Raw genomic sequence first — 13,485 nt, 5'->3', positions numbered from 1 at the left:
ACACCAAAAACACCTTTTTGATGAATGGTTGTTTTTTTAACTATGAGTTTTGATTGTCTAACTGTGGGAGTCCAATTAATGTTCGCACAAATTCAGCAAGAAGTCTACGAAGGTAACTCTGCCATTAAGATGGGAATATTTCACCCTTTGCATAAGAAGAGAATGACTCAAGAAATAATATGTTGTAAAATCTGTTGCCAAGAAAGTCAAAATGTTAGAGAAGGTGCTCTCCAATGATTTCAACTGTTAACTACAACCTACGTCATACGAGACTTTCACTCGTGTCAATAATTCAAGAATAGTTGACATACTCAGTATCTTTTATAGCATGGCATTTAGATTAGCAACCCATAACTGGAAATTCAGCCAATCTATCAGGTTAAATTGATCTTTGATTAATTAATCTATAAGTTGATAATGTTGATTAAAAAGTTTCTCATTATATATTATTAGAGCATTGCGGTTGTTAACTAAACTGATATATAAGCCTAGAGTTTCACGCCCATAGGATTTTGGGGTGTTGGAGAATATACTCTAATTTTATGGATTTTTTTGAAACGTATCAAGAGAGTATAAACATGGCAGGGCACCTCTTATTTTGGAGCATGCACAAGCTAGACTTTGGCACCCTGCCCTGTTCTCTTGCTCACTCAAAAATACTTCCTTCTGTTGAGATTACATGGCGAAGAATTATCTTTGATTTCGAACAGTCTCGTTCAAGGGAATAACCATCAAATCCAACATTCTAAAGTCACGTGGGTGCATCTAGAGGTCAAACACCTGACCATCTCAAAGAAACTCATCCAAGGAAACCAATGATAGTAGAATCTTATCTCTTTAAGGCGATATAATTAAAGGGTGATTTGATTTGGATCAATAATGATCCATTTTCAATTTAAGTTACTATGCTATGTTGAATCAAAGTTAGACCATTAATCTAGTGTATAAAATGGAACATGATAAATCATTAACCTTAAATTAATCTCATCATTATCAATGTGTTGATAAAACTAATAACCTTAGAATCATTTATGATGTAATCCAAACATTTACTGAGTCTTATTTAGTCATTTATTAGTCACATGTGCAAGTATAAATATCATTTGAGTGGATGGCCTTATATTTTGATGCTGATCAATTTTTATCATTGTTTATATTTATTTATGTTTTGGTTCTTAGATAAATTTCAATTTACACTTTTTCTGTATTTTTAATATTTATTCATCACAAATAAACTAATATATATTAATCATGTTAGTTATTATTTCACTGATAAGCCAACCTTATAATATGTCTCATCTCAAATACTTTTTCCCTTCAAAATCAATATAAAAAATCTAAATATTAAATTCACATACTTACAAATTAGTGAATATATAATGTGACAACCTTTACTGATTTTTAGATTAATGATCCATTTAATAGGTCATCCAAAAATGGAAATGTTAGGGAGATGATCTAATGTTGCAGGTGATTTTAAGGTCCTTTCAATATTTGAGTAAATAAAATATAAACTATTAAAATACTTGAGAATTTATACATATATATATATATATATTATTCCATGCTTGTTATGAATATATAGAAAAAATGTATTTGATAATCCAATTTAGAGCTAGTAATGGGAAATTCACCATAACTTTAATAACTGAAGCTCTGTTAGATAACATTGGGAAGTATATGCGGATTCTGATTTTAAAGTAATATATCTTTAAAAAAAATTAAGCATGATAGAGCCAAAATTTGATGGCACATTTGCAATAATCAGGTAAAGTCCTAAAATTATCATGTATGTAAATGGGTGGACATTTAATAAATACTTGTTATTTATTCTAGCTAGAGTAATTTTATTTCAGATCCATAACTTTGATATCCATTAATAGATATGAATTACACCCAATACTTCAAAAAGATTACCTACTTTTTATTGTTTTGAAAAATGAATACCTTGTTATTAACTATTTAATTTACCTCAGAGTTAATATGAACTTCATTCAAACCCACATTAGAGGAAATATTTTGACAAAAATCATTACTTATAAATTTTATAGTTATTAACTACTAAATATGGCTCCCATTTCAATTATTAATCTCCCTTCAAAGTGTAGTTAGTGTCTTAAATTTTAAGAATAAGAATGAAATGTGTTTATTAAAATTTAAAAACATACCCCTTTGGTCCAGATTAGATATTATCAAAGAGGAACATATAATTTTGATGAAGTTTTACCTTAATATCATTTGGAATTAATTAGTATTTTAAGAACGGTTCAGAAATAATTAAAGCCCTCTATAAAGGCCTCATGAACTGAGATTAACATAACATTTATGAAAAAAATTACAGAATTTTTTATGAACCTAAAATATTTAATCGGTTTCTAAAAATAATAATGCATCACAATATAAATCAATCTCAACTCTATGTAAAATTCCATTAGCTTTTCCAAAAAGAATGCCGAGTTTCATTTTATATCCTTTCAATTTAAATGTTACATTATACCCAATAAGAGACAACATTTAAAATATTATAACCTTCATCTACAAATTATGAATGGATCCTCAGAATTTAGGTGGAACTATTTTATGTGGGATGTTTTATATAATTTTTATAATCTTGAATTAAATCAATGTCTATGAATTGTCCAACTTAAAGTTTTGATATACGATGATCCATAAAGCTGATCATGCTGAAATTTTCACGGGAGTTTTTTACTTCTCTCCTCTATTCATATGTTTAGTTGGATCTATAAATTAAGCCTCAGATATTTGTAAAAAATCTTTGAATTCAATTCCTACTAGAGATGCAGATTCAAAGAGAGAGAGAGAGAGATGGTTTTGAAGGTCCATCAATTTTTGTTGGTGTCTTGAGTGCTTAGAGAAGGTCAGTAGAGAAGAGGAAAAAATTATGTGGATCAGGAATTGCCATGATCCCAACAGAACATAGGGCTTTAAGGTTAGTCTCTTGCATTATATTGTCTTACTGCATCACATATAATACTTAGATCAATACCACTCATCGTACATCACCATCCATCATCTATATCCTACATCCACCTACCTCCTCAGAATCTCGTTATGTGTTCTCTCCTTCATTTAAATTTCAAATCCTAGACCACTATCTTCCTCCATCTCCCTTCTCACTCATATCCGACATTGACCATTTTCTCCTTATGTCTTCACCTATCTTACTCCCTCATTTCCATTCAATCTATTCATGTTCCCCTGTCTACGTGTTCACATGTTCACTGTCACATCTTCATTAAATAATTAATACCCACCCTCTCATCTCATCATTTCATCACTACCTCGCACTCTATATGTATCCCTTCTCATCCTACTTGGATCATTATCTAGAGATAGTTAAATCTGTAATATACATTCCTTATTGAGATGACACATACTCATCCATTAGCTAGAATTATTATGTGAGTACTGATTTAAAAATTTTATAGATTGAAATCAAATAAAAAATGACATAAATTTAACCATAAACCTATACTAAGTAAATAAATATTAAGAGTTAGGTAGATATTTAATAGATAATTTATTTTAATAATATGTAAGACAAAGGATAAATCAGATTTCTGGGAATAAGAATTATAATGATATCCGGAAGGTGATCATTAAATAAACTATATCTTATTGGCGTGAAGTGGGTTTTTGATATTGGTTAGGAATTCAGAATTAAGATTGATAGAGAAAATATACATTAATTTGAAGATAGTTTCATTAACTGGATAGAGAGAGAAAGCATGTGAGAAGATAAAATGATTAGTAATAGAAATTAATATGCGTCTATTTATAATATTTTATGTTTATGGGTAGATTATAATGATAGAAATATGGTTCCTTTAAGGAGATATATTTAATAGTTATTTTTTAAAAATTTAAAAGGTAAAAATAGGAAACATACATGTAAAATACCTGATTCCCCATAACTGTTTGTGAAAATGTCTCAATGAGGCCAAAATACTAAAATCTGATGAAATCAGGTCTAAAATGAAATTGAATATGAATACTAAAGCCCAATACTTATTTTTAGAAGTTTTGTGTAAAATCAAAATGGAAAATCTATATCGTGGAAATATGTTTAGGGGAATCCCTATAAATTATAATTTAATGTAATGACTTATAACTCTACTCTATATTCCATTTTTCCTAGTCATTCGTATCCAAAAAGGATAGGTACCAAATTTGTGATGGAAATATATGTGGGCGACAAGCCAATCACACATTCCACATCTCATTCGATGTTCATTGGTAGAACATATTCATTATAGTGCACATGTGATGCCTACAATGAAGCCCATGAATACATGATCGGACATAGTGATTATGATGAGATCGTAATATGGAGATCACTAGTCTTTAAGTATGTGTTATAAACATTACTATTCAAAGGATATGCGATAAGGACATCGAAGTATCCGGATAGAATAGCACTATTTAGCCTCACTCATATGATGAGTATGGCCGGTCCCGTAGTCATTAGAGTGGAGACACTAAGGATACATAGTGGGTGCTCTTTAGTGGAAAGAGTTCACTGAATTGATCCGTACAAATCCCTGAATGGTATTGTACCAAACTGTCAATCAGGTCGATTCACGTCACAATTGTGTAAGTGGTCCTTAGACCTGAGACACCAAAGATGTCTTGTGGATGGACGGTTGTACTTAAGCTATGGCCAATGAGTTTCTAATCATGGGATTCTAAATGGTCTTAGTTCAGGTGCATCAAGAAGTACACGAAGGCGATTGAGTGGTCAAGATGGGATCGTCCACCCTCGGTATAAGAGGTGACAACTCAAGGAAGATGATGTGATGAAGTCCTTGGCCAAGGCAGTGAAATATCGAAGAAGAGTTCTTCGATGATTTTTGAATGCATCAGTACTAACTCGGATGATCGATTAGGGTTTGACAGTTGACCATACCCTAAGTCATCCAAGGAGCGTCAAGTGGATGAGGGATTATACATACACGGTAATTGATGACAAAAAGGTTCCATGAGTGAGTCGATACACACTTCTTTGTATCTTCTAGAACACGAGGTGTAGCTTGGCACCCCACGTGTTAGAGACTCGATATATCGATTGGGTTAAATCAGTCCGACTTTAATTAATCTATATGATGATATAGTTAATTAATGTGGAAGGCCAATAAAGGTTGTTGGGCTACTAGAGCTGTTAACTAGAGTGATACATGGGCCTAGAGGGTCACATGCAAATGGTTTTTTAGACGTTGGAAGAAATACTTAAGTTTTAGGGATTTTAATAAAAAATACCGACCTAGTATAAATAGGGGAAGGCTTTGAACAAACTTCACTCAGGCTAGAATTGTTTAGGGGCCTTCCCCTTCTTCTCCACTCTCCCCACACCCCCTCTCCATGCCCGATATGATCGGAATGGCGTAACGATGACAGCGGAGGTAGAACGGGGCTCGTCAAGGAGAAGGAGGAGGTTCGACATGCTGAGGATTGTGTGGCAACGTCTAGAGGCTGCACACATGAGCAGCTCGAATCGTCTCTCTCCGGGATCCAAGAAATCATGGATGCGATCCGTGGAAAGATACTTCGTTTAATGTTTTTGTTGATGGCGTTCGATTCGCAAAAGTCTTCCGCTGCGAATTATTTTATTTATTCATCCATGTCAAGGCCTCTAGAACCCAAGAGTTCCATTGACAAATTCATTATTAATAGACTTTATTTGGTTTTCGAAAATGTTAATATTCTTTTACAGAAGGTATATGATTAATGAATTTGAAGATAATTTTCCAACTCAATGTATATTCATATAAATTTATGCACTGAATTCACATCAATTTTTAAAAATGGCATTAAATGATATTGGCACTTTATCAAGTTATTATGTAGTAAGTTAAATGTTTTGGTATTATGATCTGATATTTTCTTTTAAATAAAAATATCAGTGGCATATTGAATAATTTTAATACAATTATTTAAACACAAGAATAAACTCATTGATCATCATATATAGTTTTTTATGAGACAAAAAGGATAAGTAATAATATGAATAGTCGGATGACTAAACCCTTATATAAGCATAACCAACATAAATATGACTAAAAGCTTCAAATTTATGCAAATGTCTTCAATTTTAGATAAATAAAAATATAAATTCATACTGGTGAAGTGAATTGAGATTTTAATATACAATATCCCAAAGTATGAGTTTACCGTCTAATATTATTAAAATATCAAATATTTATCTTCAAAGTATAGAGGAATAAATGAATATAAATTATGACATATTATGATTTCTTGAGCACAAAGAAGGCAAATGAATTATAATATGTATAGTTAAAACTAAATATGTTCGAAATAGATAAACACACTACCAATTTTTTTGATAAAGCAGAAGTTATATAACAATGATATTATCTATTTAATAAAAAACCAATATTTTTAACATCAAGAGATAATAGATGAACTAGAATTTAGGCTTACAAATATCGTTGAAGGCTTGTGATTTCTGCAAAAACATTAAAATGTTTCTAACAAGCATAGGGGGATCAGGGGTAGAATCCACATGGAGCAAGCACTAAATAAATTGATTTTAAATTTAAATTTATTTTTTGGCATTCTAGTATTTATTTGAAAAATTAAATCTCCTTTTATAAAATAAAATGAATGAAAAATAATTAAAAATAAAATGGATAGAAAATAACTGTCCCGAATAATCTCATTTATTCCTAATATATAAAATAGTTTTAAGAATTATAACCTAATTTTATATTAAAAATAATAATTCTAAATAAATAAATCCTCTTGTTCCACAAACTGAACCATCTTCTAACGTTCTAGCTGTGAAAGATGTCCTTTGTCACAAGACCATGTGTGAAGAATATACAGTACTCCATAAATCACACATGGTATCTTGTTCCACCACCTCCCCACTCTAAGTTAGTTGGAGCAGAAGTGGATGTATAGTAAGATATTTTGTTGTGGTCAAACTTGGGGTGTTGTTTTTTACTTGGGGTGATGTTTTAGACTTGAGTGATATTTTAAACTAGGGTGACGTCAGACTAGGGAAGTGTGAAGTAGTGGGTGGTGGACATATGGCTAAGGGTTGAGGTGGTAGTATATTAAGAGGGGAAGTCGATTATACCGTAAGTGAAGAGATGTTTGAATCTTTATGTGGTGTTAAAAATAGAGGTGGTATTGGGTTTGTCAGATAATAAATCTAAAAAACCATTCATGGAGAAAAAGGGATACACACTTTCATCCAATACTACATCTCGAGAAATAAATATTCGATGAGTGAGAAAGTTATGACATCTGTACACATGATGATGGGCGTAGAACAAACATAAACAATGATGGATATATATGTGGCCATGAAACCAATCACACAATTCATTATAGTGCATATGTGATGCTCATAATATAGTCCATGAATACATGATAAAACATAGGGAATTATGATGAGATTGTAATACCGAGATCACTAGTCTTTAAGCACATGTTCTAAATATTCCTATTTGAAGGATAATCGAGAAGGGCATCGAAGTATCTAGATAGAATACCACTATATGGCCTCACTCATATGATGAGTATGGTTGTTTTGTAGCTATTAGGGTGGAGACACCAGGGATAGATAGTGGGTGCTCCTTAGTGGAAAGAGTTCACTAAATTAATCCGTATGAATCCCTAAATGGTATTTTATCAATTTGTCAATCAGACTGATTCATGTAAAGGTTGTGTAAGTGGTCTTGGGACTTGAGACACCAAAGACGTCTTGTGGACGCACATTTTCACTTTGACTATGACTTATGAGTTTCTAATCATGGGATTCTAAATAGTCTTCGTTTGGGTGCATCAAGATGTTCATGAACAAAATTGAGTTGTCAAGATAGAGTCGTCCACCCTTAATGTAAGAGGCGATTGCTCAATAAAGACGATGAGATGAAGTCCTTGGCCAAAGCGGTGAAATATTATAGAAGAGTTCTCCAATAATTTATGAACATATTATTACTAATTCGAATGACCAATTAGGGTTTGATAGCTGACCATACCCTAAGTCATACTAGGAGCGTCAAGGGGATGAGGGACTATACATACACGATAACCAATGAAGAACATGTTCCATGATTGAGTTGATAGAGACTCCTTTGTATCTTCTAGAGCACGAGGTGTAGCTTGGCACCCCACATGTTGGAGTCTTAACTTATCAATTGGGTTAAATTGATCAAGTATTAATTAATCTATATGATGATATAATAAATTGATGTGGAAGGCTGGTAAAGGTTATTGTGCCATTGGAGTCATTAACTAGACAGATACATGGGCCTAGAGGGTCACACATCAAATTATGTTTTGGATGTCGAAGGATATACTTAAGTTTTGGGGGTTTTATGAAAAATACCCCACTTAGTAAAAATAGGAAATGGCTCTAAACAAAATTCACCCATGCTAGAATTATTTAGGGGCCTTCCCCTTCTTCCTCCCCACACGTCCTCTCCATTCTTGATGCCATCAGGATGGGGTAAAGATGATGATGGAGGGTGAATGGAGATCAGAAGGGTGACGGAGGATATTCGATGATCTGAGGATCGTGTGGATACATCTAGAGGCTGCACACTTGAGCAGCTCAACTTGTCTCAGTCTGGGATCTAAGAAATCAAGGATGTGATCTGTGTACAGGTGCTTTGTTTCAATGATTTTGTTGATGCTGCTTTGATTTGTTAAAGTCTTATGTTGCATATGATTTTGAATTCTTCATCCAGATCTACGCCTTTAGAACACAACACACAAGTTATTTTGATCAAGAGATTAACTTTTTGAGTGCCTAGGGCTTAAGATTTGGAAATACATTCGTCCAAAGGTCTTAAGAAAGGAATAGTCTGGAAGTTTTGAATTTAGTACCTCGTAAGGAGATTTGAACTATAGCTTGGCCATGGGAAGATGATTGATGAGATAAGCCACCGTTTAAGTGGCATCACACCAAAATATTTGTTGAGTGTTGAGTGACGCATCATGGAGAGTGTTGTCCCCATGAAGTGAGGATGTTTCCGTTATGCAACTCCATTCTATTGATGAACCTGGGGAAAGGATATATTATGTTGGAGGCCTTGCTTTCACAAAAGTTAATAGAGAGACCTGTATTCGCCTCCCCAGTCAGATTCAAAGGACTGAACCTTATAGTTAAATTACCTTCAAAAAAGATTTTGGAAAAGAGTAAAGGTGTCGAGGACCATGTTCTTCGTCGCTGTGGTCTCTAGAAAACTGCCTCATTGGATGAGGCTCCTTCAGACCCCGATAGAATCGGTTCTAATACCATGTTAGAAAACAAGAGTTGTCTGAATGATCAGACAACATGAAGAGAATCATGAAAGACAATGGAAATAGTTTATTGTATATCTCTAGAGTGTTATGTACACATATTTGAAAGGTTGGACGTGCCCCAATTCGTCTAAATGAGTTGGATGAATTCAAAGGTCATCCTTAGTGTCCCCCCGTCATGGAGAGACTCAATGATGATGAGGTGTGGGTGGTCTGTGCTTCCACCTTACTATGTTATGAATGTTTTTCCAGGGAATTCGTGGTCGGTGCCGTCACTGTATCAGTGTGCACCTGTGCTGTATTGGCCAGATGGTCTTTATCACAAAACAACATATGGCTGGCTTTGCTTCAACATCATCCCCACAATGAGCTTGCAGGGGCGTGTTGAAGCAACTGAGATGATTATAGCCTAGGTGATCGTTGAAGGCTCAACTGCCGCTTTTCCCCCTTTATATACTGTCGTTCGGCAGTCACAAACCCATCAATTAAGTTCGATTAAATTCCTCTTCTTACTGCATCACTCCTATCTCTATCTCTCTCATTTTCTACCTTCTGGATCTTCCTTCCTCGGTTTTTTCACCATTTTGTGGAGTGGGATAAAAGTCATATGGCCGCTGTACTTTTGTTAGAAAACAAATAGTTAACTGAACTACTTCAAAGGATGAAATTCCCTCGTCTAATGGGAAATTTTATTGATAGTCATTATCGACGCATTTTCTATCCCCCACCATCATTTCTTTCATACCACCATTTACTCAATTTGACCGGCCTCTCTTACCTTCATTGTCATTTTTAGCATCGATCATCCATGTTGTTCTTTTCACACTCCTGGAAACTCGACTCCTCAATCATGCTCCTTGCGTTTATTGCTCTCTCTCTCTCTCTCGCGTTCTCTCTCCCTCTCGTTCTCTCTTTCTCTCTCTCTCTCTCTCTCGTTCTCTCTTTCTCTCTCTCTCTCGCGTTCTCTCTTTCTCTCTCTCTCTCGCGTTCTCTCTTTCTCTCTCTCTCTCGCGTTCTCTCTTTCTCTCTCTCTCGCGTTCTCTCTTTCTCTCTCTCTCTCGCCTTCTCTCTTTCTCTCTCTCTCTCTCGCGTTCTCTTTCTCTCTCTCTCTCTCGCGTTCTCTTTCTCTCTCTCTCTCTCGCGCTCTCTCTTTCTCTCTCTCTCTCGCCTTCTCTTTCTCTCTCTCTCATTCTCTCTCTCGTGTTCTCTCTTTCTCTCTCTCTCTCTCTCTCTCTCTCTCTCTCTCTCTCTCTCTTTCTCAAGTTCTCTCTCTTTCTCAAGCTCTCTCTCTCTCTCTCTCTCTTTCTCAAGTTCTCTCTCTCTCTCTCTTTCTCAAGCTCTCTCTCTCACTCTCTCTCTTTCTCAAGTTCTCTCTCTCTCTCTCTGTCTTTCTCAAGTTTTCTCTCTCTCTCTCTCTCTTTCTCAAGTTCTCTCTTTCTCTCTCTCTCTTTCTCAAGTTCTCTCTCTCTCTCTCAAGTTCTCTCTCTCTCTCTTTCTCAAGTTCTCTCTCTCTCTCTCTCTCTCTCTCTCTCTCTCTCTCTCTTTCTCAAGTTCTCTCTCTCTCTCTCTCCCCCAAGCTCACGTCGAGGGAGGGGACAACCTGCTCAGGAAACGGCAGATGTCCCTGAATCAAGCCAACTTAGTGTATGGGGGCAGCATCTCGAAGATTATTGTAAAGAACCTATTCAAAGGTTTTCTTCTCTTCAAGGAATGCCCTCCCTCCACACACCAACAAATCTTTCGTTTTCCCATCTTTTTACCACACAAAGCCGTCCTACCTAACCCTAACTATGCCTCCTATCCTGGAAAAGAAGAGGTCCATCCTCTACCTCTGTATCCTCTCTATTTCCCTCCTCTTGTTCTCATGCTTCTCCCTACTCCTCTCGGGTAAAGCAGCCTCAGAAAACGAAACCCATCAATCCTTTCTCCCAAATTTCTCCAATAATTCAACTCCCTGCCGAGGAGAGAATTCAGGACTTCTTAGGGTCTTCATGTACGATCTCCCTCCTAAGTTCCACTTTGGGCTACTGGGCTGGAAGGGACGAGAAGGACAGACATGGCCGGACGTCGCTGCCGGCGTCTTCCCAAGCTACCCCGGCGGCCTAACTCTACAGCACAGCGCCGAGTACTGGCTCACGTTAGACCTCCTTTCGTCCCACCGGCATCCTAAAGGCGTCATCCGGGAGACAAACTCCAGCCTCGCTGACATCGTCTTCGTCCCCTTCTTCTCGTCCCTTAGCTACAACAAGCGGTCCAAGTTCTCGCAGGACCGGTCGTTGCAGGACGAGCTCGCCGAATTCGTCCTCCGCCGCGAAGAGTGGCGGCGCTCCGGCGGGCGCAACCATCTTTTCGTTGTCCAGCACCCAAACAGCATGGCCGAAGTTCGGAAGAAACTAAGTCCTGCCATGTTCGTCGTCGCCGACTTCGCCCGATACCCGCCCGACGTCACCAACCTCGCCAAAGACGTCGTCGCGCCTTATAAGCACGTCGTGCAATGCCCCCCGCTCGACGCTTCTCATCCCTTCGAAGCTCGCCCGACCTTGCTCTACTTCCATGGCGCCATCCGCAGGAAGGACGTGAGCCATCTCCCCCCCTTACATGCCCTCTCGACAGAGCTTGCCCACAGTGAAGAAACTCTTCATCGTCATCGTCAGAGTGGCGAGGATGATGATGACCTGTTCATCCCATCTCGCCATCTTGTAGTCGAAATTGACGATGAAAATTCCGTTTCGTCCCTTCAAAGAACGGGAACTAGTAATGGGTTTCCTTCCGCTTTCGGCTCATCTTTCTCAGGGCAAGAAACGTTCATTTTTTCCTCAGGGGGGAGCCGTGAGAGAGCAGCTGAGCCGCGTTCTAAAGGGAGAAGACGGAGTGCAGTTTGCGTACGGGACGTCGAAAGGAGCGGGGAGAAGGCTCGCTGGAAAGGGGATGATGTCGTCCAAGTTCTGCCTTCACGTCGCCGGGGATACGCCGTCGTCGGGACGGTTGTTCGACGCGATAGCCTGCCGCTGCGTCCCCGTCGTCGTCAGCGACGGGATCGAGTTACCGTTCGAGGACGAAGTAGACTACAGCGAGTTCTGCATCTTCGTCCCGGCCAAGGACGCAGTGAAGAGGGGACTGCTTTTAGGAATTCTGAGAGGACTGGGGAAGGAGGAGTGGACGAGGATGTGGGAGGGGGCGAAACGGGTGGCGGGGATGTTCGAGTACCAGTTTCCTTCCCGGACGGATGACGCCGTGCAGATGATCTGGAAGGGGGTGGGCAGGAAGATGCCCTCCGTGAAGTTGGGCATGCACCGCGCGCGCAGGTTAAGTTGGAGCTCGGAGGAGACGTGGGCTCGTTCTCTGGAGAGGAGCGGAGTTGAAGGCGTTGGGCAAGAGCTTCTCAGGGCCACCGTAGAGGAAGAAGAAGGGAGTCTGGTTGTTCTGAGTGCAAATGCTGCGTCAAGTTCTAGCCGTGCCTGAAATTATCTGTCGAAGAACGGCAAATGGATCTTGCCGGAGAGTGCCAACTTTTATATCCTCCCGAGTCCAATTAGAGAGAGAGAGAGAGAGAGAGAGAGAGAGAGAGAGAGAGAGAGATCAAGGATTGGTGGTACCAAAGGGAAAGAATGGTATGTAGCATTATACTGAAAACGTTGCAGTATTGAAACTTGGTAGCAATTCTAATGTCCTGTTGTTGGCTGGATCCCATGTTATTTTGCTTGACCTTACAGGAAGGAGCTATATGGATGCCCCGGAAATAGGATCAATAACAAAATGACAATCCATGTAATGATTCAAAGTCATGAAATTCCGGCTGTCATTCTCGCTAAGGCTCTGTATTTAGCTTCATATGATGAATTAGAGATTGTGGTTTTCTTGTTGGACTTTCAACAAATTATTGAATTACCCAAATGATCGAATAACCAAAGATTATGAATCTTCTGTGTCGCTAAATACTGCCAAAGAAGCATCATAAAAGGCTAGATATTTATCCCTGATGTGCTTGGAATGAAAATAGCGTTTTCTGGACATATTCAACAAAACAAACTCTATCATTATTGAAAATAACTTGATGGAAGAAATCCCAACCCAAGATAATATGGTCGAAATGTGGAATACAACAACTCGGACAAGATCAATATGACGATGTATTAAGATAGATAATAAGAACCTCCTTACGTCACCAGTGTGTCGTCAACGTCGAAGGCT

General features: G+C 37.8%; 1 protein-coding gene across 1 annotated transcript; it reads left to right on the top strand.

Annotated features, from left to right (window-relative positions):
* Window positions 1–11,078: 11,078 nt before the first annotated feature.
* On the top strand, window positions 11,079–13,188 carry LOC144713673 (putative arabinosyltransferase ARAD1). Its single transcript, XM_078588329.1, has 2 exons — window positions 11,079–11,870; window positions 12,115–13,188. The coding sequence occupies exons 1-2, from the start codon at window positions 11,085–11,087 to the stop codon at window positions 12,754–12,756; spliced, it is 1,428 nt and encodes a 475-aa protein (XP_078444455.1). The 5' UTR covers window positions 11,079–11,084; the 3' UTR covers window positions 12,757–13,188.
* The last annotated feature ends 297 nt before the right edge of the window (window positions 13,189–13,485 follow it).

Source organism: Wolffia australiana, chromosome 16 (assembly GCF_029677425.1).
Source record: "Wolffia australiana isolate 7733 chromosome 16, ASM2967742v1".
In the NCBI taxonomy this organism is placed as follows: Eukaryota; Viridiplantae; Streptophyta; class Magnoliopsida; order Alismatales; family Araceae; genus Wolffia; species Wolffia australiana.
The sequence above is the reverse complement of the archived record's forward strand: the minus strand, read 5'-3'. Positions and strand labels throughout refer to the sequence as shown.

Coding starts and splice junctions, on each gene's coding strand:
- LOC144713673 (XM_078588329.1), top strand. CDS start 11,085: ATGCCTCCTATCCTGGAAAAGAAGAGGTCCATCCTCTACCTCTGTATC. Junction 11,871..12,114: donor GCGCCATCCGCAGGAAGGAC/GTGAGCCATCTC, acceptor TTTTTTCCTCAG/GGGGGAGCCGTGAGAGAGCA.